At 38.3% G+C, this 27,781-nt stretch overlaps 1 protein-coding gene across 1 annotated transcript; it reads left to right on the plus strand.

The window, feature by feature from the left end:
• Positions 1-2,363: 2,363 nt before the first annotated feature.
• On the plus strand, positions 2,364-27,781 carry PSEN1 (presenilin 1). Its single transcript, XM_032111076.1, is given in 14 exon segments — positions 2,364-2,512; positions 4,798-4,941; positions 6,642-6,680; positions 9,537-9,793; positions 11,121-11,262; positions 14,881-14,948; positions 16,554-16,668; positions 16,671-16,776; positions 18,611-18,709; positions 20,026-20,082; positions 20,085-20,111; positions 20,950-21,123; positions 23,142-23,260; positions 23,575-27,781. Coding segments are annotated over 13 exon segments (1,443 nt in total). The 5' UTR covers positions 2,364-2,512; positions 4,798-4,857; the 3' UTR covers positions 23,731-27,781.

Raw genomic sequence — 27,781 nt, forward strand, 5'->3', positions numbered from 1 at the left:
TTATGTCTCAGTGATACTGTATTTTTTGTGTGTCAGTGGTGCTGGGGAGTAGAACACAGATTATGTATTATCAACATGCAGTAACAGAATTATTTCAAGATAAATTTGGAAAATCTGAGGTAGAAAAAGCCTTTTTTGCCAGTATTACAACAGTTCACTGTCTGGAGGTATGATTTAATACACTGTGTTATGTTAATGAATGCACAGATCGAGAGTATGCTCCAAATGAGATACATGAGTAAAGTATGTGTGTTGCCACCAGGTACTCAGTGCATCATGCCATAGTACAACCCATACTGTGAGGGAGGTACTCCAGAAGTTCCACATACTGTGTAGTGAAAAAATACCACTATTTACACAGCAGGACTGGATGTACTTGTTTATCTGGACCGTACTGTGGAGTAAGGCTTTAAAACTTGACATGACACATGCTCTTATTCTCCTGATAATCATTTTGTGCAACTGCCATTCAGTGTTTGGAATATGTAAGTGCAAAATCTGAAGTATCATTTTTCTTTATTAATATGCATTGAAAAGAAATGGGAAGCAAGGAGCAAGTAAGATCCATCAGCAAGAATTATATATTGTTATATTTAAGTTGGTGCGAGACTTTTTTTGTTCTTAAGAGTATTTAACCTGCTCACCTATTGATTTGGTCTTCCTAATCTTGGCTGTTTCCTTCATTCTCTTTAAGCAGGAACCTGTACTGAAAATAATGATCTAGCTAGATGGTCATGGCTCTAAATGTGGGCAGGGGAAAGGCCTCAAACAGTGAGTTTAGCTTCTTACTGAATTCCTGTGTCTCACTACTAATGCTTTCCTATTACTGAGAGGGAAGTAGACCTTTCATGCTTAGTAAATAGAGTTGCTAGATAGCTGCTTGCAGGAATAGTATTTTGGAAAATGGACATGCTGAAAACTGCAAGCTGTTGGTTTTCATTTTACATTGAGTCACACTTTTTCATATTATATACATTATCATGTGTAGGAACATTGGGTACAGAATTAAAAACTAGTACACAATCATGCAGTGTGAGGAGTGTAAGGTATTGTTTAATAGACATTTCATCATGGATCAGACTGATACAAATAATAGAAGATAGTTTGGTACAGCTGTATGCCCATGTTTAGTTGGTTGAGTTTTTTGTTTGGGTGTTTTCCCCTTTTAAATTACAAGTAGTTTTATTTGATTAATGGTTAGACACCACTTTCAGTCTAAAAATGGCTTATTTTAAATGCATTTCATATGCCTGTGAGCTACTGAAAGTCAGTATTTGTGTTGCAATGCTTACATCAAACCTTTTAGGTGCAATAGTTCTGTCTCTCTTAGTTTTACCATAGATCTTCCTATAGCATAGTCAGATACTGAAATACAACATTGTTTTGAAGATGGAGAATTACATGCTCCCTCAGATTTTACATTTTCTATATTCAGAGTGGTTATATGTCTCATAGCATTTGCTATAAGTTACTAACCCAATTGATTATGCACTCGAAAAGGAATTGTGGGTTACCCTTTAACTATGAATAGCAAGGTAAGTTTCAAATTTGGAATTGACTTTGTTATTTTTTTTTTCCACTAACCAGTCACAGCTGTACTTAGAGGCTTCTTGAAAAGATACCATGTTGACTTCTAATACTGTCTTTATTTTGAAACGTAAATATTGCTTCAAGTTATTTTCTTAATGCCTTTTTTTGTGGGACCATTTTAAAACAGGATTACTGGCATATATGACTTGCATTTAAAACAGCCAAGAAGTGTATTTTCTCGTAATACCTCTCTCTTTATCTGGTACTAGGTTAAAAAGGTCAAGCTAGATTTCCTTTTCGCGATTCCTCGTTGCTGGAGTTTCAGCGAGTGCTGAAACTTCCCACCCACGCGTTTTGGTTTCAGGCACTTGCTGACGGCAGAGCTTTCGGCGTGTTCCTTCCGAGGCACTTCCTCGTGCCCCCTGCGCGCCGGGGTTGCCGGGGCCGGCCGCAGGTCCCGCCCCCAGCCGGTGCAGGGGTGCGGTGCGGCGGCTGCCCCGGGCCGGGACGCTCCGCATCGCCCGTCGGAAGTGAGGTGGCGGCCGGGGGCGGGGCGCGGGCCGGAAGCGAGCGGGGCCGGGCTGCGGGCGGCGAGGAGCCGGCGGCGGAGCGCGGGCAAGGGGCGCCGGGCAGGTCCGTCTGTCGGCGGGGACGCCGGCGCAGCCCCGGCGGGGCGGGCGAGGGCGCGGTGCCCGGCGGGCCGGGCAGCGGGGGGGGGGCTGGGCGCGCTGCGCCACTGGGGGCGGGCCGGGCCCGGTGTTTGGGCGAGCCCTGCGGCACACGCCCACGGGCCGGGAGGGTCCCTGCCGCTCGCCCACTGCTCAGACCGGGGCTGGCTTCGGTGTGGCTGCGCTGGGCCTGGGCAGCTGGTGACACCGAGTGGGGTCGGGCCGGGGCCTCACCCGCAACCCCAGCACTGCGGAGGCCTCGCAGGGGCTGGGACCCCCGTGCCTCGGCTGCGGCGAGGCTGCTCCGGGCCGGGGTAGGGCTGAGGGCGGGCTCCGCGGGGCGGCGGGGGTGCCCCCAAAGCGGTGGCAGCTGCTTCTTGCTGTTCACTTGAGGGAGAAAGCAGGGGTTAACCGCGCCGCGTTTGTCTGATCGATACTTGCTTTGCTTTCTCTCCTGCAAGGAGCTTACTTGCGTGTCACCTCTGTTTATTAGGCTAAATGTAAGCGCATGACAGCGACAGTTGTAACTCCCGTTGTTCTGACCTAGGAAAGCCAAAGGAAGCAAGGAGGAACTTTTTTAGACAGGCTATTTTAACATTAACAGCTTCATTAGAAAAAAATGTCTTGGTGAGTCCTTTTCAGGTAAAACAAGCAAAGTTTTAGTTTATGTCCATTTATGCGCAGTTCATTTATAGATTTCATTCATTCATAGTTATGATTCAAATACAAATTTCATTTATTTAGAAATATTAAATAAAGTTGTTGGGGAAGATGTCCTGAATCCATTTTCTGAGCTCTTGAGTTTTCAAAAGAAACTGTTTTAACAAATCATAAATTTTGAGGTCTGTCATTCAAACTCTGGAGTAACTCTTCCCTCAGTTACTCTTTCCTGTCTTCTGGTTCTCTCTGCTCCTCAGTAGCTGAAGGTTTTTTGTTTGGTGAGTTTCTGGTGGTTTTCTTTACCAGTCTGTAAAGTAGGATTTTGTGATTGGTGTTTCATTTTGGTTTTCTCTCCAGTAGTTTAATTAGAATTTTGACATGCTGCTATGTGAAAAGTCTCGTTCTGATAGTCCACATCTGGATGAAAATTCTCAGCTTTTTCCATTGTGGTTGCCCTGCCACTGAGAATTTCTACCAATAGCAGCCTTGAAGCATCATTGGTTTTATTCTGTAGCCCAACCAAAGAATTAGAGTAAAATTTTAAAAGAAAGAGCAATGTAATTCATATTTATTTTCATCTAATCTTACATTTAAATTATATATTAAATTAGATGTGCCTTATTTTTAGTAGCAAAAGTGGAAGGGAGCTATTGTAGTGAATATTACATTCACTTTCTTTTTCCAAACAGTTTGTATGCTCCCACTAGACTTGTTAAATTGGTATTGCTTCCTATTGGCTCTTCAGTGTGAGCTTCACTAAGTTAGCTGCTGAAGTTAGTAAGCACTGTGCCCTAGTCTTGTTCGATACATATTTATTTGTAAATAGAGAAACAGCTTCTGTTCTATTTATGAAAATAGGCTTATCTCTCTAAGTAAGATACTCTCTTGCAACAGTTGTGTCTTGCTGCTGCCAAAAGTGAGAGGCTTTGTTTGGTGATGTCCTCCGTACTGATCCCTCAGTACATTCGCTGAGTATTCTAAAACAGCAGAAAAATATTATTGTTTTCCTGGATTTGTTTTCTTCCATTTTAGTGAGTAAAATTTACTGTAAGGGGGACTGATGAGTGCTGGAGTTGGCACAAGGTAGGAGTAAGAGCCATTTGGGATGGACTGGCACTCCACCCTTGAGGTGTATTCATTATATATGTTTTGTGTAACCAAGCCTATTATTTATCTAGGCCTGCTCATTGTCTTTTAAAATTATGGGGTTCTTTCCTGATATTTAGTTAGGTCAGTCAAACTTCCTCTTACCCCTATCTTGCTTTATCCCCTCTTGTTATGGAGCATGTTCACGCAGTTAGTGTAGGACAATTTTGTTATCTGAATTTCTTATGGAAGAACATACAAAGCTGTTACACGTGGCATGTTTATGTAGATGTAGCTGGTACACACGGGGAACTGAATGCATGTTAGTTCTTGAGGCTCAGCTGAAATACTGTCTTGTGTAGCACTTAGGTACTCTGTGATACTCTTGCAGCGAGCGTCACAGTGTTAAGGATATGTCTGGATTTTAAATAATCAAGTGTAACTCAGTCATCCTTGAAAATGACTGTTAAATTTATCAGCAATCCAAAACTGAACAACCTGGAACCATTGTGCTCTGATGAGATAAAATCATGGAAGTTTTGCTCTGAGCAAGTGTGGAGTGCTTCTCATTTATTGCACAAAAAGAAATGGAGAACTGCTTGAATTATTAGTTTTGTTGCTGTCTGACTTCTGTAGCTGATGAACTAATTTGATAACACTTAAGAGGCTCTTATTTTTGTGCTGGAAAATCCCTATTATTACCTCTTAGTAGATGTGATACAGTCTGGTATCATGGTTAGATACAAAATGGTTGTCTTTGGTCTATGTGAACTCCAGAGATTGGAGTAGGGAGGGGAGGGAGAACCTGGTCATGTTAAGAACAAAGGCTTTTTACACATCTCTTTCCTTTCAGCATCCCAAGAGGAAAAGTCCATTTGGAGTGGAAATAAGTGATTCCCAGAGGACTGTCCCAATGACAGAGCTGTCTGCGCATTTACCCCAGTTTCAGCATGGGCAGCTGACAGAAAACTTCCCTGATACCCACCTCAGCAACACCGTATGTAACAAACAATTTTACTACCTGGTAGCAGTTAAATGGGGATGAATAGTTTGTTGGGATTAATTTTATCTTTCTGAACTGTTGTGGTGATAAGCAGTGCCAAAAGAAATATGCTGCAAAACTATCTGATGTTCGAAACTAATTTTTATGTACAGATAAGACTTGCCCAGTTTAAAGAGGTGTTGGAGTGACCAAGCCATCAAGGAGGAAAAAAAAAAAAGAATGGGGTAGAACACTGGTATCAAACACTGACATTTACAGGATTTAATGAGCTCTCTTGATCTAGCCTGGCTGTGGTTTGCTTGGTTCACAGGTTTCTCAGTCACAGAATTAATTTTAGTCTAGGTAGAGCTTGAAGCCTGGGTTTTGTTATTGCTGTTGCTGGAGGACTGTTCCTCTGCAGGAAGAACAGCTCTGTCTGGTCTTGTGAATAATTCTCAAGGTGCTCGCATGGTTCTTGAGGTTTTGGGGGAGGAGGAACTCAAAACATGAAATTTTATGTGAGTGCTTTGAAAGACCTAAGTGCATACTTGTTGCTAAAATTATACCATTGTACTATATGTATTTTGGTAAAATCAGGTTTAGATGATCTACTTGGGTGTGGTGCTCAGGCTCTTAGACTTGGCACACTGTTCTTTGTTCCTGCTACAGCTCTTGAATATCAGGTTTCCTTGTGACAGAAATGCTCTTGTGAGGCTGGGCCACTTGTAGCCATGTCTGTGGCAGTAATTCAAGAGAATGTTGTGATTCCTGCTTCAACTCTTCTATACAATTGAGCAGTTTAAATAGAATTTTGAAAAGTCCTCAGACAAGCATCATGCTATATCAGTAAAAATATAGAACATTTGAAAAATTAAAACAGAAAAGTGGGAACTTTCCTACTGCATCCTTTCTCCTTTTACTTCAGAGGGAATGAAAAAGGTTTATTTTCCTCTTGGACAGGTGAGAGATTAATTTTTATTGAACACTTCTGCCAGATAAACTGTGGGCTCACCATCCTTACATATAACTTGGTGATGCTCCTTACCAGCAAGGGGTTCTATTTTCTTCTCACTAACAGACTGTACTGATGAATAATTGCCACTTACGCTTTTCCTTTCCATGATTAAGTAACTGTAGTTTTGATACTAAGTTGTAATGATGTTTCTCCCCTTTACACATCTACTTTGTTTTTGTACATACCTACTAAAGCCCTTTCCTGCTTAAGTATACTAGCTTCTGAGGCTAACAGTCAGCATGTGAAATCACTAAGTGCTATAATTTGCCATCTCTTCTTGTAGTCACACACAAAGAGTTCAGCCCAGTCTTCAGTATCTGCCACTGCATAATGACCTTTTAACATCAGTGGTGTATGTGAGAACTGATTAAGTCCATGCCCACTGTCAGTAATGGTGGTCTGCTCCTGATGGATAAATCTGGATTTAATAACTAAAAACTTCTTAGCTAATATGCTAGGTCTTTATCTCTTGGTTCAGGGGCAGCATTGGTCTGGGTTTGCTATTAACTATTTTCCCGATAGGGGGAAAAAACACTATCATTTGCTTCTGATGTTGTTTATTCACCTGAAAGCGCGTAGTTCATAACTTACATTTGCTTACGGTGTTACAACAGGTGTTACTGACTTTTTAGCTTCAGAGTTTTCACTTTTAACTATGTCTGAGGAAAGTGAAGAGTCTGTTCCTTTGCTTCCACTTCAGCAAGAGTCCATGGCCTCTGCTCTGTTTAATACTGATCAGGTAGGATATAAGTGCACTTTGTTCTTTTAAGCAGTGGGGCACGCGCATGTCACGTTTAGCTACACTTTAGTAGCCTGAAAGGACAACTTATTTTCTAGCTTTAACTGCAAATTAGAGAATAACTCATGTAACTCTTGATGCTGATCTGATTTTCATGCACTGTGTTTTAGTATGTAAAGGTCTTTTTTGGTGTCTTTGTCCCTTACTAGTGAAGGGAATAAAATAACACATGTAGGTCTAATTTTTGCAGTTTTTCTCTTTTTGTTTGATAATACAGGTTTTTGTAGTGGTGTTCTTAGTTGATCAGGCTTTTCCTTTAGCTGTTTTTGTGTCTTCTCTGTGAAGCTGTAGATTTTTAATTTATTTCGTATATTTCTGTTCCAGAGATGGGGTAAGTGCTCCCTCGTGCAAGACTGTTATTACAGCAGAGAAAAAGCAACGCATTCAGCAAGTGTGCAGAAACTTTAATACTCAGTCTGCTCCGCTTGTGCAGCGTTCCAAGGCTCTGTTCATCTCCGCTATAGTGTTACTTATGATTATCTTAGGTAGTTTATTTAGATGGTTAAGTGTATTGGTGTCCTCTTGTAGACTGAGAGAAATGAAGTATTTTACTATCCAAGTGAAAAATGTTACATTTCTGCTGTAATCTGTACAGAAATGGGTTTAGTTGTAGCTAGCATTTCAGGTTAATTAAACATGATCTCTTTATTTGCATTCTCCCATACTCCCATTTCTATCTGACTTTCAATAATTGTATGCGAGGACTTTATACAAGATGCCAAGTGATTTATAATAAATCTTTCATTAAGTAAGAAATAATTTTGAACCCACCATCTTTTTCAGGGCATATTTCAAGTAAATGATACTAAATTCAAACTAAGGTTAAAACTTGTAACTCTAAAAATCTGGTTGTGTCCTAGTTTTAATTGTTTAATTTAGACTATTTTAGTTTGGGTTTTATTTCTCCTCTTACGTTCCATTTCCTTAATGAAAAATGAAACAGATTTTCTTAGAAGACAGATCTTGAAACTCTGCTGAGCTTGTTCCTGAGGATATCACAAAAAAAGGGAAGAAATAGGCAGAGCATTTGGTGCATATTGTTACTTTGTACTGCTTTGTAAAAGCAAATTTTTCATGAGTTGGGGAAGTTGTAAAGCTTCAACCAGGGTTTTAGCAGTGTCAGTATTTACAGTTTAAAGTCCAGGGACTTGTGCTCCTTAATCACTTAAGTGCTTTTAAAAACCCCACTGAGTTTCTGAGTGTGTACTTAACGTCTTCGCTTTTCTGAGGGTGGGGCTGGGAAAATTCTGTAGAAAGAATCTCTAAAATTGCTATTGATTTGTTGAAAAACTGCAGTGAATAATGAGGTACAAGTCAGCAGTTATGTTTGGAAATGCTAGTGAGATCAGGTAATTGGACTTCAACATTGCACATTTAAGGAAACAAACTACCTGAGTAAAAATGCTTAAGGAAAAACAAATTATGTTATTTTCAGTGCCCTGTCTTATGTCCAGATCAATTTTATGGAAACTGAGTGATATTTTAAAGGTATTGCAAAAGGTATCTTCCTTCAGTTTGTTGTACATTTTAATCTAATGCTGCTTTAGTGCACTTAGTCAACTTACTTCACTTAGCATGAAGCAGTGCAGAAGAAATGAGATAAAGATTTTTGATTCCTTACAAAATTATTTCTTTATCTCCTATATTAAACCTCTAGAATTTGAACAGTACGGCACTGATTTTGGACGTGGTAACACACTAAAAAAACTAGTGTTCTGTATGAACTGTCACATTTTAGTGCTTGTTTAGAGTGCCTGATAATGGTTTTGTTTCTTTGTAGTCCAGAACAGGTAAAGCGTAGAACACTCACATATTGTGTCCTCTGTATATGCACACAACATATGAAAGGTGAATGCTCCCTGCTCTTGGGGCTTCTTGAAGAGGGTACAAAAGATTTGTGACACAAGGAGCTTGGAGTGCAGGCCTGATCATTTACTTGTAGGTGATCCCAGTTTGTGCTTTTGCTTCCATTGGAAGTTTACCACTGTCTTGGTGTTTGAATTATACCCTTGATGTTTCATGTATTATGCCCTTCATGTTTCAGTATTAGGAAGGACAGGAAGCTCTTCCATATTTATTGGTAAGAGTGGTGGAATTCCTTCAATGTCAGTGAAAGGATGTGGCTGTAGGTTCCTTGGGAAAGAAGAAAGAATCTGCGTGCTTGACTTACCACGCTAAAACTTTGGGATCAAATAGCACTCTAAAGACTGAGAATTACCTGAGTTTCATCACCATTTCTGTGTCATTCTTACTAAAAATGTGAGAACACAATACCTCATGAAAGGCCATTTTAATATATATTCTACTTAGTGTGCTGTAGTGGCAGTAACATAGTAAAGGAAGTAGACATTTTCTTGCCATTTTCATGGAGAGGGGATCATAAATGTCTGTCTGGCATTATTCTTAAGGGTCAATACAGTTAATTCTTGTCAAGTTACAGGCGTTCTACTGTCATGCATCTTTTTACCAACTGTGGTTTGAACCAAGGGAAAAAGATGCCTTTATTCACCTTTTGAAATTCTGTTTAAAGGAAAGGTGACACAGGCTCTTAGATGCAACTAGCCTACTTTTGACTGTTGGTGTTTTTAATGTAAATGTTTCTAACGTGACCTTGTGCTCCCATTCTTTTAATAACTGTGATGCAATTAATTAGTACTGTTCAAATCCCTGCTGTAGCAAGTGTTCTTGGTAGTAAATACTATCTTACATGTTTCCTCCTCAGGGTCATCTTAAGCTTAATGTATCAGCACATGATTGTGGAGAGTTGCTGAGGAAGCTGGTTTTTATGTATTGCAGAATGACAACAGTGAAAGACGTCGCCATGATAATAGTGAGCGCAGAAGAAATGACAATGCCGAGTCTGAGACTAATGGGCAGCCACAAAACAACATTCAGCGAGTGGTGGAGCAAGATGAAGAAGAAGATGAAGAGCTAACACTGAAATATGGGGCAAAACATGTGATTATGCTGTTTGTGCCTGTCACACTTTGCATGGTGGTCGTTGTTGCAACTATCAAGTCTGTCAGCTTTTATACACGCAAGGATGGACAGCTGTATGTATCAATATTTTTCCCTATCTTTCTAGTGGACTTAGATAAATTTCTTTAAACTGCCATTTCTGCTGGCATCTGATTCAAGCAGTGAACTTCCTCTTGGCTCCATTTTCTCCTTCTCCAGTCCAAAGATAGTTCTGTTCTCTTCCTTCCAGAAACCAGACTCTTCTCTTTGGGGTACTGTTGACATTTGTGGGATAATATCTTGGTTGTTACTGCTTAATTCAAATCCTAGTCCTCATTTTAATACTTCATCATACTCTGTAGTATTTATAAAATAAACTCAGTTGTGAGCCAAAGCCATTTCATGTGTACTATGCGAGAGTACAAGCATTTTGGAAAAGTAGCAAAACTACTAGTGTAAATGAAATAACATATATGCCATGTTCTGGTTTGCCCATGCTATTTGATAAAGAAATTCAAATGCAAGGGGAATATAACTTCAAGAGGTTCACTTCTGGTGAAGTTATAGAAACTTCCTTGGCAGATGTCTCTGTAGATTTTTTTTAGATTTTGGTAAAATATTAATTTTGAAAAAAAAAAAACCCAATTCAAGTGAAAGCTGATTTGAGAGAAAGAGAGCAAAGGAAGAACACTGAGCCTGTCAGAAACTGCAGCAAGCCATAGAATCACAGAATGTTAAGGAGTTGGAATGGACCTTAAAAGTCAGTCTAAATGTTCCACTGTGAAAACATTTAGACAAAATGATTCAAAGTGTGTTTGGCTTTGAAATGTTTGTATAATACAAGCATGTCATAAATTGTTTCAATAAAACATGAAGTTCTTTACTTTAGAAGTTGTTGATCAAAGAATTTTATTTTTTTGAGATTTTATTTATAGTGTTTTCTCCCTGCCTCGCCTTCCCACCCCACAGTGAAGTAGTTGGCCCAGGAGGTTGTATTTCTTTAGGAAAGAGTGAGTTGAGCCTGTATGTTGTTTTGTTGAAATCACCAGGGAGCCTTTCATGGTGAATCCATAAGTGAAACTCCAGCTGCACTGGCAAGCACGAGTGGTGGCATGGGAGAGTGGCAGTGAAACATGGCATGGGAGTAGCCGTATTGAACAGCGGGCAGTTGCAGGCTTTATCTGCTTTACAAAGCAGGTAACAGTAGTAATCTAAGAATGTAGGACATGCAGGTCTTCTAAGGAATTCAGATTTGCCTAGTATGATACTATGCCACCTTTCAAGTTTTGCCTTAGTAGAAAATAGATGTTGCTTCTACAGCTCTGAAATAAAAGATTACTGCAATTTTGTTTGATGTTGGCCTCACATACCAGAAACATCTGTGCATTCAGTGTCATTTCAGTTGACTTTTTGTTTTTGTAGCATCTACACTCCTTTCACAGAAGAGACAGAGACAGTAGGACAGAGAGCCCTGAACTCTATTCTTAATGCGGCCATCATGATCAGCGTTATCATTGTCATGACCATCCTCCTGGTTGTGCTTTACAAGTACAGGTGCTACAAGGTGAGTAGCTTTGCTAGCTTTATTTGTTAGTACAGATTATTTAGAGAATGGAACAAAATGAAGGCTTATCAAGGATGAGTGAGCAAAAGTAGCAGAATTGGTGATTTAATTCACTGTTTCAATTTTGTGGCTTCTGTTCGTTTGACACAAAGCAGGGCAAAAGGCCCAGTGCTATCGCTGCTATCTGTTCTGTCAGTTAGAAATAGGGTGACATTGCTTTCTATTCTTTTGAAATGTTCATGCACTGAAATCTTTCTGTGGTCAAGAAATACAAAGGACAGACTTGGTCGTACTTTGAGGGCTCCCCTCTCCCACCCTGTCCCCAGTACAGACGTCTCCTATCAGTGTGATGCATGTATGGCTGTACAGACCAGGCAGTATTCTTACGGCAAACACAGAGACTCTAAGGCTCTTTGTGGAAGGCTTCAGTCATGTAATGATGTCATCTAAGCAAGTCCAGGCTTAGCATAATTAATTGCAATGTCACCTGCATGGGAGGAGTTGTCCATGAAAATTCCTTGTTTGTTTTGGTCTTAATAATCATTTGACAAGGCTTAGCCTAATAAAATTTCTCAGTATGCAGCCAGAACCTTTAGTCTGTTTCACAGTTGTAAACCAAGTAGTGGGATTCAGAGGTTTGCTTCATTTCATTTTGTTTTCAAGAGGGAACAATGGTTTTGGTCTTCATGTCTGTGGGTGAAATCCCTTTATAAATTATCTGTGGAGTGACTGGAGAAATTATTTTTGCCTGACTCGACATACATGGTGGAATACTGATTTTTAAAGAATGGACCTTCACTTTTATCATAGTGTGGTGTTACATCTGAACTGACAAAGTGTTATTAAACTGGCAGTTCTTTTCATTCTAATGAAGCCAAACAACTACAGTGCTACTGTAGCTGGATTCCTTAGTAGCCAGTTGGTTCTCCTCAGATGCTCAAGGCATCACCTAGTTTTTACTAAGCATTTTACATTTCTGGTTTCCTTCTTGATCTTTTAAAGCACAGCACATTTTCCTTACAAAAATACTTTTTCTACTAAAAATTAGAATTATTAGATACCAGAAATGTCCTGTGGTTATATTTTATGCTAATTACACTAAATAATTAACTTATTTTTAGATCTCCTAACAGAGTAGTTCTATGCTGATGTATCAGAATGCTGTGAACTGTAGCTACCTGTCCATTGAGTTCTATTTTACATGCAGTTCTATATGTAGATTGTAGTCTAGATTACGGGGAATGAAATTTATCATGAAAGAACATTAGGTCTTCATCCAGTAGCGATAATTTGCTTATCTTCACAAGATTTTTATCTGAAAACTCTTTTGAAGAAAGGAAATACTACTTCAGCTTCATTGTTGTTAGTTTCCTGTGGTTGTCCTGCACAATATGTTAAGCATGATCCTGATTCTAGCTCCTCAATTTAACCAGAAACAGCATCTTTGAAGCGGATTGTATTTGATTAGCTTTTTCTTTTTAATTTATCATTCTCTGCATTCTTCATTGTTTCAGTCTGCCTAACCAAAATCTGACTGCTGTAGTTCATTTTAATTCTCTGCATCCTGCAATCCATCCTTAATTTTTATTCAAGTTGTAAAGCGAAACTTGTACCAGCAATCAGTTAGTGTTGAAGCTGTTGTTAAATGAAGAATGAAAATTCTTTAATGAGAAGGCAAAAAACCTGTTGTGGTAACCTGCTAAGCAAAACTTACAAGAAGTACGTTGGAAAAGTCACTTGTAAGAGAAGAGACTGGTGATCTGGAAAATGCTATAGTAAATGAGGTACATACTGAGAATAAAGTAAACATCTGTGTGTAAAATGCCATCTTAGGTGAACTCTTGAAAGTGCCTCCTCTAGTTCTGCTGACAGTAGTTATGCAAGGTGTATGTAGAAGTTTGCTGGTCTATGGCCTTGGTGTTTGACACTGTTAGCATTTACTATTTTTTAGGATGAAACATTACTATACACTTTATTTTTTTAAGTGATAAGAGTTTAAGAGCTTATATTACAAATAGAAGAACTACAGGTAGAAGTCATGAGATAGCTTTCTTTGCTGTTTTCTTAAAATAGTTTCAAGTAATTTTACAGAGGAATAAAGTTACTCTTGTTAGGTCCCTACTTAGTAGCTTTACAAGTTGTTGGAAAATTTGGTTCTGTTTCAGTCGATACCTACCAATATTCACCTTTGGAACAGTTTGTTCTCCCACTTTCTGTGAGTGGTGGCAGTTTGATGTACCAAGACAGATACTTTGGCAGTTTTCCTGCAGCATCTTTATAGGCACCGTGCTTATTACACGTGGGGATTTCTTAAGTCTTTTTGAGAACGTACTAGCAAAAGCCAATCTCTTAGATTAGGAAGTTAAATTACTGGTTTTATTAGGTTGAAAGTTAAATTTGAACCTCTTTTGAGAGAGTGTGAAGGAGGAGAATGAATGTTTCAAAAATGGCTGAGAATTTTAAAAATGCCCATGAAAAATTTAGCATTAGACTCAATGTGCTAAATTACTAATTGTAATGGCTGGATTCTTAATTTGCCAGAAAGTCCTGGTTGCATCATGTAAGTGTGATTCCTTTACTCTGTCTGCATATGGACTTTAATTTTAAGTTAACTTTTGCTAAATATTCTAAGAACTATAGCATAAGATGCATTTTACTACACATCTTTAAGAAGAGGACAAAGAGATAACAGTTTTTTAACAGTTTCTGAATACTTTGATCTGGTATACGTATATAGCTAATTTAGCCAGTTAATTTTCCACTGAGTGTGTCTGTACAAAGCAGGATTCCTTATGTAGCTTTGATTCCTTGATGATTGCTTCTGACAGGTTGTGTACTTGCAATACTGGGTCAGGTTTTGTATAAGAGATTCTCTGCTGGGACTTGGACAAATACATGTTCATTCTCAGTTAAGAGATGTTAAGAGATTACTGGAGTTAAAGGGGTCTTCAGTTTGGGTTTTTTCATTTTGCATGATAAGTACTACAAGAGTGCACTTCTGTCAGCATAAAGTCTAAGTGCTTGTCATTTCCAGGTGTAAATCTTTAAGTGTCCCTGCTGAATACAACACTCAACAGGGTTTTTTATTAAATTGTTGGGCATGTATGTCTGCCCTCATATCAAAATTAGGGATTATGTCTATAGATGGCTGATAGAGAATATAGAAATCCTTATATAGTCATTCATTGATGGCATTTCAACAGATAAGCACTGAAGGTTTTTCTGGGTTCCAGCATTTAATTCTGTAACTGCATTCTGAAAATTATTTGAAATCAGAGCAGAACAAAAGTGAATCATGTTTTCCATCTGTGTTCATGATTCTGCTATGTTATAATGCCACTGGTATCAAAATGGTCTAAAAATATTCAAGCAGTTGTTTTCAGTAGAGCTAAAGAACATCTACTGAAAGTCCACAAAGCACTTAAAATTCTTAAGTGTAAAGTGAAATACACCAGTGCGCATGGGGTAAACATGAATGTAGCAACAACCAAAGAGAGAGATTTTTTAAAATAATTTTCTTGCTTTAAACAAAAGGAAAAATAACCTTAGAAGCATTTTTAATAGACACTAAATTTAAAATAAGTCTAAAAACATCTGCGTTGTTATCTTCTTCTCCAGGTGATCCATGGTTGGCTTATCATTTCTTCTCTTTTGCTGCTTTTCTTTTTCTCATTCATCTATCTGGGGTAAGTAAACTAAAGTATTAATATGCTATTTTACATGTATCACTTTATGTATGTATTTATTTTAGAACAAGGCCTTGAATCTTAAGAGGAATGATAGTGATTAAGCTTATTGCAATAAATTTTTAGTTTTATGTAGGCTGATAGAGTACACGTAAGAGAGAGTGTGATTTATGGGTTTATAGTGCATCCGATTAGGTACAGAAGCTGTCCATCACATGCATCACCAGAATAAGCACATCTTGCTTATCAGAATAAGCATATCTTGCACAGAGGAGCTTGTTCTGCTGGCATGTCTTCTGTTAACTTAATTTTTCATTGACATATGACTCAAGGGCAGTTATTTACATCATGGCTTTGATTGTTAGCTGTATATGCAAAGGCTCTTTGCATGGGAGTTGTGGAAAAGAGTCAGCTGAAAAGAATCTACTATCTCACCAAAATATAATCAGTGCTTTTCTTCTCAAATTTGGAAGCATGCCCTTGTCCAGACATCAAGAAAATTCAGCCAAAATACTCAGTGTTGTCTAAAATGAGCAGCCTCCTTAGGGTTTGTAACTAGAGTTATGCCATTAAATTATTATACTCTGTATGTTTCTATGCCAGTTGATGACAAACACTTCTCTTTGAAGAAGCTTGTTTAATTTGTTGTCTGGAAGGAGAATGTGGTCTTCCCTTCAATCACAGATTTTTGCTAAAAGTGATCTGTGATGCTTTTTGTGGTCAGTAGTTGCTCTAACCCTAACAATGGCTTTTGAAGTACAAGGCAATTCCTTTATCTGTCCTTCCTGCCTCACAGCAGTGCTGGCTTCCTTTTGCCAGAGGCTCAGAGAGTGAGGGAGTTTGTAGGCCAATTATACACGATGACAGTAAGGGACATCCTGTTAACACTGTACTCTCAAAGGTCAACTGACAGCTGCAGAAGACAAATTTCCTGGAGGAAAGTATTATGCCAATGTAGGGTTCTTAGTGGCTTGATGGAGTTGGTAGCAGCAGATTCTGCAAAAAGCCATCACAACTATTTCTTCCCTGAGTCAGCAGGAAATCACCTGTGACTTGGTGATGACATTTGTCTATTTTGGTTTTACTTATTGAGGGTCTTAATTAGTTCATAGTATTTGGTGTGACAGAGACATGGTTCATCCAAAAATAAAGCTTTTTACTTCAGTGTGTGTGTGGAATAATGGAATAAATTGTGTTCTCTTTAAAGTTAGCAAATCATTCCACAGGCAGCATGTAAGTAGAGAGGATCTTTGTGGCCTTTAAAGATTCATTATAACCTCACAAGTTCTGATTATCCTGATTTTTAAAAGTTCTGAGTATAATCAAAATGTTTATGGCAGTAATGTCCTTTCCCTTGCTTTGATTAAGAAGGAAATAGAACATTAAGGAAAATTTTCAGAAGAGGAAAAGAGTTGGTGTGAAGCAAACACTGGCAAAATTAATCCCATTGTGAAGAATCGTTAAGTACTAATTGGAGAAAGAATTTTACATTTATGCCAGTACATTGAATATGAAATTTTTTTAAAGATATTCTGATGTTTTCATCTGTTATTTGTTTCCATTGTTTCAAGCAAATGCAGTCTATATTATTTTCCTTTTTTTTAGCGAGGTTTTTAAGACATATAATGTTGCCATGGACTACATTACGGTGGCACTCATGATCTGGAACTTTGGTGTTGTGGGAATGATTTGTATCCATTGGAAGGGTCCTCTTCCGGCTCCCAGCAGGCATATCTCATTATGATAAGCGCTCTCATGGCCTTGGTGTTCATTAAGTATCTTCCTGAGTGGACTGCATGGCTTATCCTGGCTGTCATTTCAGTGTATGGTAAGTCTGGGAGCAAGGCACAGTCACAGGTCCTGTGGTGGAATTTCTTTTATTCCCTGACTTTTCCACTTGTCTGACTAGACCTTAAAAAAAAATTGTGTGTGTGTTGTGTGTGTGTGTGGGTATCATCCCAAAGCAGCAAATAAGGTGATTACAGACTTCATAAATAAGATCATGATCCTAAACTGAGATCAGTCCCTGCAGCTGAGGGCGTTGTGTTACTGTATGATCCATCTTCCTTGTTTCCTGGACTCTCTAGATTCTCCGGGGAGGAGAACTGAAGTAATTCAAGAGAGGAGGAGATGAGAGAGACCCATTTTGATCTTTTTTGTGAAGGTTGGAGAACTTTCAGCTTCCCATTTTCCCAAGATCTTTGGAAACTCTTTTACATTCAGAATTTTAGGAGCTTGTTGTTTCTGTACAGTCCCATACAAATATAGATCCGCCCAACTATGAATTGCTCAAAAATCTGATCCATGCCTGTAATACAGTGAGAAAGAAGGAAGGAAGGATTACGAGCAGTTTGTGTTGCTCAAAGTCATTTTATATTTAGAAGTATATAGTTGTGAGATCTGTTTCCTTGGCTTTTTTTTTTTTTTTTTTATTCATTGTAGTTGTTGCATACTGCTCTTTTCCAGAATGATGGCTGACAGAAACCTAGATGTAGTTTTTCCATAAAGCTTTAGGGGGCACTGAGCACTTGGTAAGAAGATCACTGTATCCTAAATACTGATTTAATTTCCAGACTAAAAGACTAAAATTCAGTTGCTTAGACACAATTAAAACATTACAGCTAAGTGAAGGTGTGCTCTTAAGTTGAATTTTTTTGGAAGCGTGTAGGTGTGCTGAATGTGTACTCTCAAAGTCACTGATCATGATAACAACTGAGAATCTGTCCAGATATAAGTGCAGGGGTTAATAAGATTTGATTAGCTCTGATACATCAGTGTACTCCTTAAGTGTTCTCTTTCTTCAGGAGGAGGAAAATTGTCCCTTGTGTGTATGCTCATGGATCACAAAGCACATTAAGAAAATCTTCCCATCCCTATGCCCCATTTCCACCCTTCATACAACTGGAACAAATCTTGAGTGCTCCGAGCGTTCAGCCTTTATTCACTGATAGCAGAACAAAATTACTCTTGAGATCAACTTCCAAGACCATGATGTAGTTGCTTTGAGTGAAGGGGATATAAGTTTTCAAAGCCTGTGACCCCACACCAAGAATTCTTTGAGTGGAATCAGCAGTGGTGCCAGGGCAGTTGGCTCAGGTGCAGAAGGCCTCCTCTGAGCAACACACAGCTCCTGACAAGTCAGCTGTTCCTTTCAGTGTTAGATTCAAATTCATTTAAAGACATCTGGTGAGTGGACAAGTGTGGAAGTAGTAGCAGTGTTAGAGCTCTCTACCCAGATATACCTGCTTCATAGGAATTAAGTAAGCCTCACCTGTTGTGTTTTAGCGTTAAACTTAGGTTACAGGAAAGCTTTCCTAATAGAAAGTAAGCTTGGGTATTTCCAAGATGTTAGTTGGAGAGTAGCTTTCTTGAATTATTCACAGGTCAACATATAGGCACAGATACATTTGTAGTTACATAATATCTTAAGTGAGGAATATTATGTTTTAAAATTTGTATGCATATTACAGTGATATGTAAAATAGGTTGCACAACTGAGAATTTTAAAAAGCATTCCTGTAGGATACTGAATTGTGGCCAAAGGCTGTCTTTGAAGTCTGTGTTCAGGATGCATTTTCTTGCTACAAGTCTCTCCAAGTGTTATAGAAAAAACTTAAACTGTGTCATGCAGGGATGGAAGATCTGTTCACTCTTCCTTTCAGATTTGGTTGCTGTCCTGTGTCCTAAAGGTCCTCTTCGTATGCTAGTTGAAACAGCTCAAGAGAGAAATGAAACTCTCTTTCCAGCACTTATTTACTCCTGTAAGTACGTTCTGTTAAATTCTTCAAGCTTGCAGTCACCCACTCATCTGAAGAAATTTTCTCATTTTTCTGGGTTTTAATAAGATGCTTTTTAGCTGGAATGCTTGATCTGTTCACTTGGGCCTCAGTTTTCGTTTCACTGTTGACTCAGAAATGTGGAACATCATCTGACTGAGACATTTCAAGATAAAAACCAGCATGTTGTGTTCCAAAAGACAAACAGGAAGAATGGTAACAGACCTTGTTTTGGACGAAATAGTATGTCCTTAGGCTATGAATTAAGCCTGTTCAAAGGGAGCACTTGTTTTCAGAAAATATTTTCCAGCTTTCAGTCCTTAAATAACCTGTGTCTTAGTATAAGGAGTGTGAGAAATTGCTAGAAAAAGGTTTGTGTGACTGTTTTCTCAAGAGCTTGTCCTTTTTGATAAGCTTCTTTTTTGATTTTTGATAAGCAGTTATGAAAAATAACCTATTGAATTAAACTTGCAGTTGTGACCTGTGTATCAATTAGTACGTAATTCCCCTGTTTCTGTAGTTCCATGTTGCTAGTTGTAGTCTGTGGATAACAGTAAAAGAGGCTAATCGTAAGTCATTATGCTACTGGTGCTCCAGACAGGCCTGTATTTGGAAGCAGGAAGTGTGCTGCAAACCGGCCACTTCAGGGAAAGCTTACAGTGGAGAAAGGGGAGGGCTTTCTTTATCTGTCACTGGCTCTTTATCTATCACTCTTGCACGATTATCAGTAAAACATGGCATAGCTGCCTGTTACTCTCTTTTGTGAGAGGAGAGGTTAACACTGAGACCTTGAATTAAAACACACCTTTTACTTGTAACAACATTTGGTTACCTCCAAATTGGAGAATTTTTTGTGATGGTGGAGGCAGAAAACAATTAACTTTGATGCAGATACTGCCTCTGAATTGACATAGCTCTGTAACAGTGTTAAGAGACCTTTTTACTTGCAGATAAAGGAACTGATTAATGAAAATAAGTAAAGAAATTGTTGATTTTCAGAGCGAGCCTCATATGTAGAAGTAATTTGTCTGGGAACAGCTGTTGCCTTTTTTTTTTTTGAAATCTGGTAGGAATAAAACTTTATTCACCAGTTTCTGTAAATGTGTTGTAGTTGGTACTGGCTGTGTTCCAGATATTACTGTGCTTTAATGAGGGTAAAATTGCCTGTTGGAAAAGATAGTTGTATCAAAAAACCCTATGAAAAATGAGAAATAATGGATTGATGCTAACGCTATCTCAGAATTGCATACATCTGAAGATACAATTAGCTATGCTGTTGTGGTTTGGATTTTTTTTGATAGCAACAATGATATGGCTTGTGAACATGGCTGAGGAAGATCCAGAAGCTCAACGGAAAATCCAAAAAACTCCACCTACAATAAACAAGGTAAGTTTTGCTTCGACAAACCTTTCACTTTATTGGAATACATCTTTATGGATACATGTCTTCCAGTTTTTTAAGAGTCCTGGGTGCTGTAGAAGAGTGAAAGCATAGAGGCCTAATTAAGAATGATGAATCTGTCAAGACTTGAAAAAATGTTTGCTCATTGTGCAGTTAATATTCATGCATTCATGTTTCTGGGATCTGGGATGTTGGTGTTGAAATGACTCTCAGTATAAAACTATTAAGTGAGCTCAACTGCTTGTCAAATTGGGATGATATAGTATAATACCAACTCATTTATATTTGTATCAGACAGAAATATGCCTAGCCCTTTTGGCTATGCAGACAGTGTTTAAAACATGGCGTTTGTTTATTGATATGTGTAACTAAGGCAGAGTGCAGTTTCTGAATTTAACACGCTGGAAAGCGTCCATGTATATGTAACTTTCAGTAAGTTTTCTATTTTACTGAAAAATTAAGCTGTCAATGTTGACTAAAGAAGCTAATTAAATATTAGATGAGAGTTTATTCCTTAAATTGTGATCTTTGTTAGGTCACCACAGAACTTCCACTTTCATGTGGATGTACTCCTGAATATTAGGACTTGAGTGCAACGTGTAGATGCTGTGACTGCAGAGTGTACATTGACTCCTGATTGTTTAAGTAAATATTAAAATCCTAAGTGAGGATGTCTTGTGATTGCGAGGATGTCTGCTAGTGTTAGATGTTGCTAAGTATTAGGGAATATCTCTTTTTGTCTTGCTCTTCTATGATCTTGAATGTGGAGAGACTTTTAAGTTTTAGAAGGCACGTTTTTGGCACATGCCTTTCTTCCTTTGAGCTCCGGCAAGCCAGACCCAGAATGAAGATGCTGAAGCAGATGATGGTGGCTTTAGTCAGGAATGGCAGCAACAAAGGGACAACAGAATAGGACCCATTGAATCAACACCTGAATCACGTGCTGCTGTTCAGGCTCTACCCAGTAACTCTCAAACAAGTGAAGACCCTGAAGAACGTGAGTATGGACTGTTGTGTCTGAAAAGCTTACTTAATCTGAAGCTAGTCAGTCAGGCATCCTGAGTGCACAGAGACAGGATTCTGTGAGCTAATAGCAAGCTGAAGAGATGCTCTTGCTCAAGATCAATACTGATATGCATCATAGGAATAATGGTGTTGCTTTTTGGTAGCATTTCGTTTTGTTGCAGGAGTAATACTGGCCAAAATGTTCTTTAGTTTGATACACAGACTCAAAACTTTTGTTGCACAATCTGTTTTCAGACCATTACACAGTCAGTTGCATTAGCCTTTGTCTCTTTCATGCAGTGTTCTGCTGTGTATCACCTCTTCTGGATTTTAGGCCCTGTAAATGCAGTCACTACCAGGTGTTTTTGCCTCAAGATTAAACTACTGTAATCCACTTGGTAGGAAGCAATGTTTAAAACCTGATTGGAGACTGGAATGAATGCAGAATGCAATGGGCTTGCTTAGTTTTTTCCAGCATCTAGCTAAGGTGAAGTATCTTTTTAGAGTGTATGATATCAATATTCAGATACCTGTTTTAACAGACTCATGGTTTCCAGTTGGAGTTTAAGCTGCTATTAAATTTGCAAAACTCTAAATAAATTAGGGTGTGCCTGTCTAATAAACTGCTCTCCCCATGTGAAACTGCCATATTTTAGCAGTTGCAGCTACTTCCTCTGATTATCAGGTGCTCCTCTGTTTAAAAATACAGAGACTTCTACTTTAAGAACAGTTTTAAAATTTACTTTGTCTCAGTAAGTCCAAATTCAGCATGCTGCAAATCGTTTTTAATTTCCAAAGCGTAAAAAAATAACATTATGATTCAAAAATTTTAGCAAGGTGGCTATTTTAGTTAGTTAACTTTTTAACTAAAACTCTTGTCTAGCCAGGCTAATAATTTTCTCCCTCCTGTATTCTTGCAGTGAGTAGTAATGATCCAGTCAGACTTGTCAGCCAGCATTAGTTTACTAGAAGTTTGGAGCATCCAAGGTCTGTTTCAGCAGTGAAAGGGTGTTTTAGTGCTTAAGAGCTTTTAATGAACACACTGTTCTAGGCATTTATTGGAGGCCTGTCGAAAGAGAGTAGGGTTGCCTTTTTTCTTTTATGCATTTTCTCCCTTATTTTCTTTTTCCTTTCCCCCTCCCCGCCCAATGATTAACCAGGCATCCACTTATGTTTTGATGTTCTTAGTTCCTCTTGGAACTCCAAAGTGAACGTTGGGCTGGACTGTAGTGAGGTGGGAAAGTAATCAATAGGCCAAATAAAAACAGCTGGTCACCTGATGTTGGCCTTTCTTAATTAACATCTTGGACTAAAAGCTCAGAAAGTGAACTGGCATTCAGAAAATCTTACTGTACTTGCAGAAATAACTGAGTATTGTGCTTCCAGAGTTGTCACTAAGATGGTAATTACTATTTAAAAATAAGAGATAATGAATTTTCCTAATCCTCACATTTTGGACTAAGTATGTTGAGTTTTTGCATCTGTGATATGCTCTGTACTTAAACACAAGTGCTTTTAAGAACCACCTTCATAAGAATTTGGTAGGAAAATTGGGAAGGCAGTGGAATATTTTGCAATGTATGGGTTTCTAACTGGCAAAGAAAATATTATCTGCAGGGAGTTTATTTTTTCCCCTCCCTCAGCCAGTTTAAAGGAATTGCTCTTCCGTATTCTGTTGAATATGACAAGACACCCAAAAGTGGACGCCCCTCCACAAATAAAATTACAGATACCTCAGTTTGTATATACTGCATATATATGTCCAGGAAAATAGGAGTTTAAGCAAATTCTAATTAAAGGGTGAATTAATTGAGTAGTATAGTATTTCTAAGCCTTCTTGTTTCACAGGAGGTTATTGCTTGATTCAGGAGTGGTACTAATTTTGAAAATTAAATGTTATTTTTAGCAAGTTTTGTTAATAGTTAATGTAAATGTAATTATTCTTTGATAATTACTGATGTGTAATATTAGTAGACTGATACTTAATGCTGCCATACGTTCACCTTGCAGGAGGAGTAAAGCTCGGTTTAGGAGACTTCATTTTCTACAGTGTCCTTGTTGGCAAAGCCTCTGCAACAGCGAGTGGGGACTGGAATACAACTTTAGCATGTTTTGTAGCCATATTAATTGTGAGTACAATGTAAAATTATAATAGGGATAATTTCTAATGTTCATCAGGGACAAAGTTGTAGCTGCTGCGTTTTGTCTTTGATTTTGTTTATTGGGGGGCCAGACTGAAAGCTGGTGAGGACCTTAGCTGTGATTTTCATTGGCTGTACATCTGTCACTTAAGTCTTTAGTTTAGGAAGACATAAAACATAACCTGTAGAATTAATATTTTTTTATTTTATATATATATATAAAATATAATCTTTTGCTTGTCAGAGTTCCCTAATTTCTCCCTATGTTTTTCATGTTTTGTTTTTTTTTTCCTTCCCCTCAGGGTCTGTGCCTTACACTTCTGCTTCTTACCATCTTTAAGAAGGCCTTACCAGCTCTTCCAATCTCCATAACCTTTGGGCTAGTTTTTTACTTTGCTACAGATAATTTGGTGCAACCCTTTATGGACCAGCTAGCATTCCATCAATTTTATATCTAGCAGACATGATGCTGGAATGGATATTTGTAGCAAATCTGGGAGGAGGAAAAATGGTTTTCCCTCAGTTCTCAAGCGAGACTGAAGTTAAATACTCAAGATTCCAAGCCTGAATCATTTCAACTTCCTCCGATGGTGGTTTTTGGTTTGCTTTTTTTCCTGAGACAACTGCTGCACTGGGCACCATATGAATTTTCCTGTGTAAAAGTGGCTTCTTCCTGATGGCCAGTCTAAGCCAGGTGCTGTTATATCAGAGGTAATCTGGTATGCATATCTCTGGTAAGGACCGCCTGTGTGAAAATTGCTAATGCTTCCACCAGCAATGTGATCTCTTATCACAGGCTGATTGTTTTCACAGCACTAAAGGTGCTCAGGACTTCCTTGATGTTAACAGAGGAAGCTGACAAATCACATGGAACCTGTCCCTGTAACCGCTTGAAGAGAGCAAGCCCAATCTGGACTTCTTCAGCAGTGATTTTTTGACAGTGGAGTCCCAACTGTGTAACGGGAAAGGACTTCATAGCAATTGGACAAAGGGAGAAAGTACTGTCACTCTAAGAGTGCTCCATGACTTCATAGCCTCTGTGCCTGAGTGTGTTTGGTTTAGTAAATTTAAAAGCTTTTTCTTTGTTTTTTTTTCCACACTGGAACTAGAGCCTCTTCTCGGTTTCAGTACTTCGTATTCTCAAGCATGGAGTGCACCTTCTGTACACCTGCTCCAGTTTATGTAGCTGCTTAGACTTGGACTGAATTATTTGGCAGTAGAGGATCATAAGGTCCTAATTTGGATCTTACATTCTAAAAGGTTAATAAACTGCATGAAAAAGCAATTTCGGGACTTACTCTTTGTGCTCTTGCAAATCGTTTTGCTAGAACACCGTTTCAAATCCTGCGTTTGAAAATAGTCACTAACAACACAGCACGGACTGCATCACTGGTGGATGTTCCTTCTGTTGGCATTCTTACGAGATAAGTAGGAGTTTGCAGCAATCCCAGATGGAGTTTAGCTTGCCAGATCTAGAGATCAAAGTGCTATTAGGAGCTCTTCTAATGCATCACTGAAATTCTTGCTCATGAAAAATATGGTTCAGAGTTCTGTTGACCTGAGTATTGGTCACTCAGCCATCTAACACCTCAGGCTGGCAAGGATTTTTTTTTTGTGCAGTGTCTTTATTGGTGAGGATACTTAAGTTAGGTGAGAGATTGCTTAGTGTCACCAAGGAGCAAAATTTGTGACCCTCTTCACTTTAATTACCTCTCATGAGGAACTGGTGATTGGCAAAATGAAGGACAGTTCAGTATCACTGAAAAGAAGATTGGAGATTTTGAACTTCTTACAAGAAGAAGAATCTATTTGAACATTAAAACTGCTAACCTCTGATTTCTTCTTCATTTGAAAGAACTCATTTATGAATAATTGCTTGGAAATGAGATGGATGAGATGAAGTTGGTTTTGCCATAAATTCTTACGGTGTACAAGTAATGTTTTTTCTTGGGAGCCATGGGGAGTGGATGGGCATTCTATTACACTTGCATCTTGATACTGGAGTCCTTTCCAAGTAGAGCAGCTGTCAAAATCCTGACACTAGCTCCTTTTACCTTTTTTTTCCTGGGGTTTTGTTTCAGTGCCTAATGGATTCAAAGGACTGAAACATCAGAGATGCTCACCAACCATTGCCCAAATAAAGAAAAAAGGCTGTGATATATAAATCTGCTTTAAAACCAAGAAAGGCTTTCTTTGATTGTCCTTGGTAATGTATGTCTTTTGGAGTATGACTTGTTAACTGTAGTGTTAGCATTTACATTTTCATAACGTACATTGTCTTGTGTCATCTAAAGTACTTTTATTCATCTCATTTGTGGGCTGATTCATTGTGGATAGCATTAATTAACTAACTATATCAAAATTGCTTACAGTGACTTTTCAAGTCAAACTTGTTTGTGTTTTCTAGCTTAAATTACTGTTCCATATTTTGTTGCAATGAAGTCTGACTTAAAACAGGTTAATTGGTGAGGGATTTTTGGGATTTTTGTCGTCATTTTTTGGTTGGTTTTTGTGTTTGGATTTTTTTTTAACAAGACTTTGAGTTGTTTATATACCATTGTAACTTGTCCCTTTCCTGAGCATTGTATCTAAGAAAATTCCCCCATGTGTTTTATTGGGCATCCCAGCTATAGTTCCATTGTATAGAACAGGTTTGCTAAGAGTTGGCATCGCTGGCATTTGTGTATCTGAGCTGGCTCTCAGTTAAGGGTTGTTACTTAAATGCAGAAGCCATCTCTCTTATTTCTTTTTTGGCTTCAATATGTATCAGGGGAGCATTAGCTCCATTAAGACTTGCTTTAGAATCTGTATAAATGTACAAAAGCCTTTTCACATACCTGAATGGGCATTAGATGTACAACCTAAGGAAGAGCTCAGAACCTTCAAACACTAAATTGTCAGTCTTCCACTTCCCAGAGCTGCTTCTGTTACTCTGAAGTTTTAATTTCTGAGCTGGTGTAGCGTTACAGTGATGGAGAAACTGTTTTTCACAGAAACTGTTCAAGTTTGTGTTTGAATCTCAAAATCAGAAGGGAATTTGCTTTTATAGGCAACTATATGTTAAAAGTACACTGCTTATTACCAGGTCTTAAGTACACCTTCAAAAACCAGATGAAATTTTCTAATTTGCCCTCTCAGGCCAAGTCATAGTAGCTTGTATTTCAAATGATATCTTGCATCTAAGGATTATCTCAGAAAGTAGGTCCAAATAAGGTTCAGTTGCCAATAGTTTTTGTTTGCATTTGGGTTGTTACTACACAAGTGTGAAGGTTGTGTCACTTTCTCTCCTTTGTCTTGAAACACCGATCTAATTTGAGGTTGTGATTCACCTTGGTTAGATTGTTGTAACTGAAAGATTTCTCATAAGTAGTCTGCGTTTTTGAGAGAGTTCCCATTATTACTAAATTAGTATGTTAATGACAGCACATTAGACTGTAGCTCTGAAAGAACTATTGTGTAACCCAAAGTAGATTCATCTCTTCTGTGCTCAGGCAGATTGACTGGTAACTGTTGTGTGGCTGTTTCAGTGTTCATACTTTGAAACTGGCTATCACAGTAGCTTTCTCTGCCCATTCAACTTACATCAATAGGTCTTCTTTGACTAAGCTTCAATTCAATATATAAATATGAAAACATAATAACAAATTACATACTTTCCTAAAATCTAGGCACTTCCATTTGTCTCTTTTTTTTTTTTTCTTTTTTTTTTTTTTTTTCCCTCCATCTGTTGGGGGATTTAATCCAGGGCAAAGAAAGAGAGATCCCTGGAAGGTGGTCTTACAGCAAAGGCTTAGGATACTGTCGTATCTGTGTATGGCTATTATGGTCACACTCAAATTCAAATGTCATCTGTGTGAGCTGTGTCCTGAAGGTGTAAGCATGTGATACTGCAACACATTCAGGATAGTTCTGGATGGGTAGATGATGACTTCTTTGAGCCAAAAAAATCAAGGGCTGTGCTCCAGTAAAAATGGCTGATCTCAATGTACAAAGCAGACATGGGCTATTTCAGGCATAGGAGACTGGTGCTTCTTGGATATATAGATATATATCTGTACCTATGGAGATATAGATTCATGTACTCTGGACCGGTAGATGACAACTCTTCTGCCATTAGTACAGTCAAGGAGTAAATACGCAGAAGTAAATTTTGGATGGATGGTACTGTTCAACAAAACTTATCAAAATGTTTTATTTAAATAATTACTTTTGACAATGCTGTTGAAACAAGTTTAATAGATTGTGGAACACGTCTGCACTGTGATTGCATCTCAGTGGTAACTTGGTCATTGGAAATGTTGAAACATGAACTAGAATGGAATTCTTCTACACTCAAAGCATTTGCTGTTTTCTTTTTTACAGACACTGGTTTGTACATAACCTGAATTGAATGTGAATGTTTTTTAAACACCTTTCTGGTTCTTGATAAGATACAGTTTTGATAGATTATTGCAAATTTTCCTGTGTTTGTCTAATTATTAAAATAAAAGTTGCATGGATCCTGGTTCA

The sequence above is a fragment of the Corvus moneduloides genome, chromosome 6 (assembly GCF_009650955.1).
Source record: "Corvus moneduloides isolate bCorMon1 chromosome 6, bCorMon1.pri, whole genome shotgun sequence".
NCBI classification, from domain to species: Eukaryota; Metazoa; Chordata; class Aves; order Passeriformes; family Corvidae; genus Corvus; species Corvus moneduloides.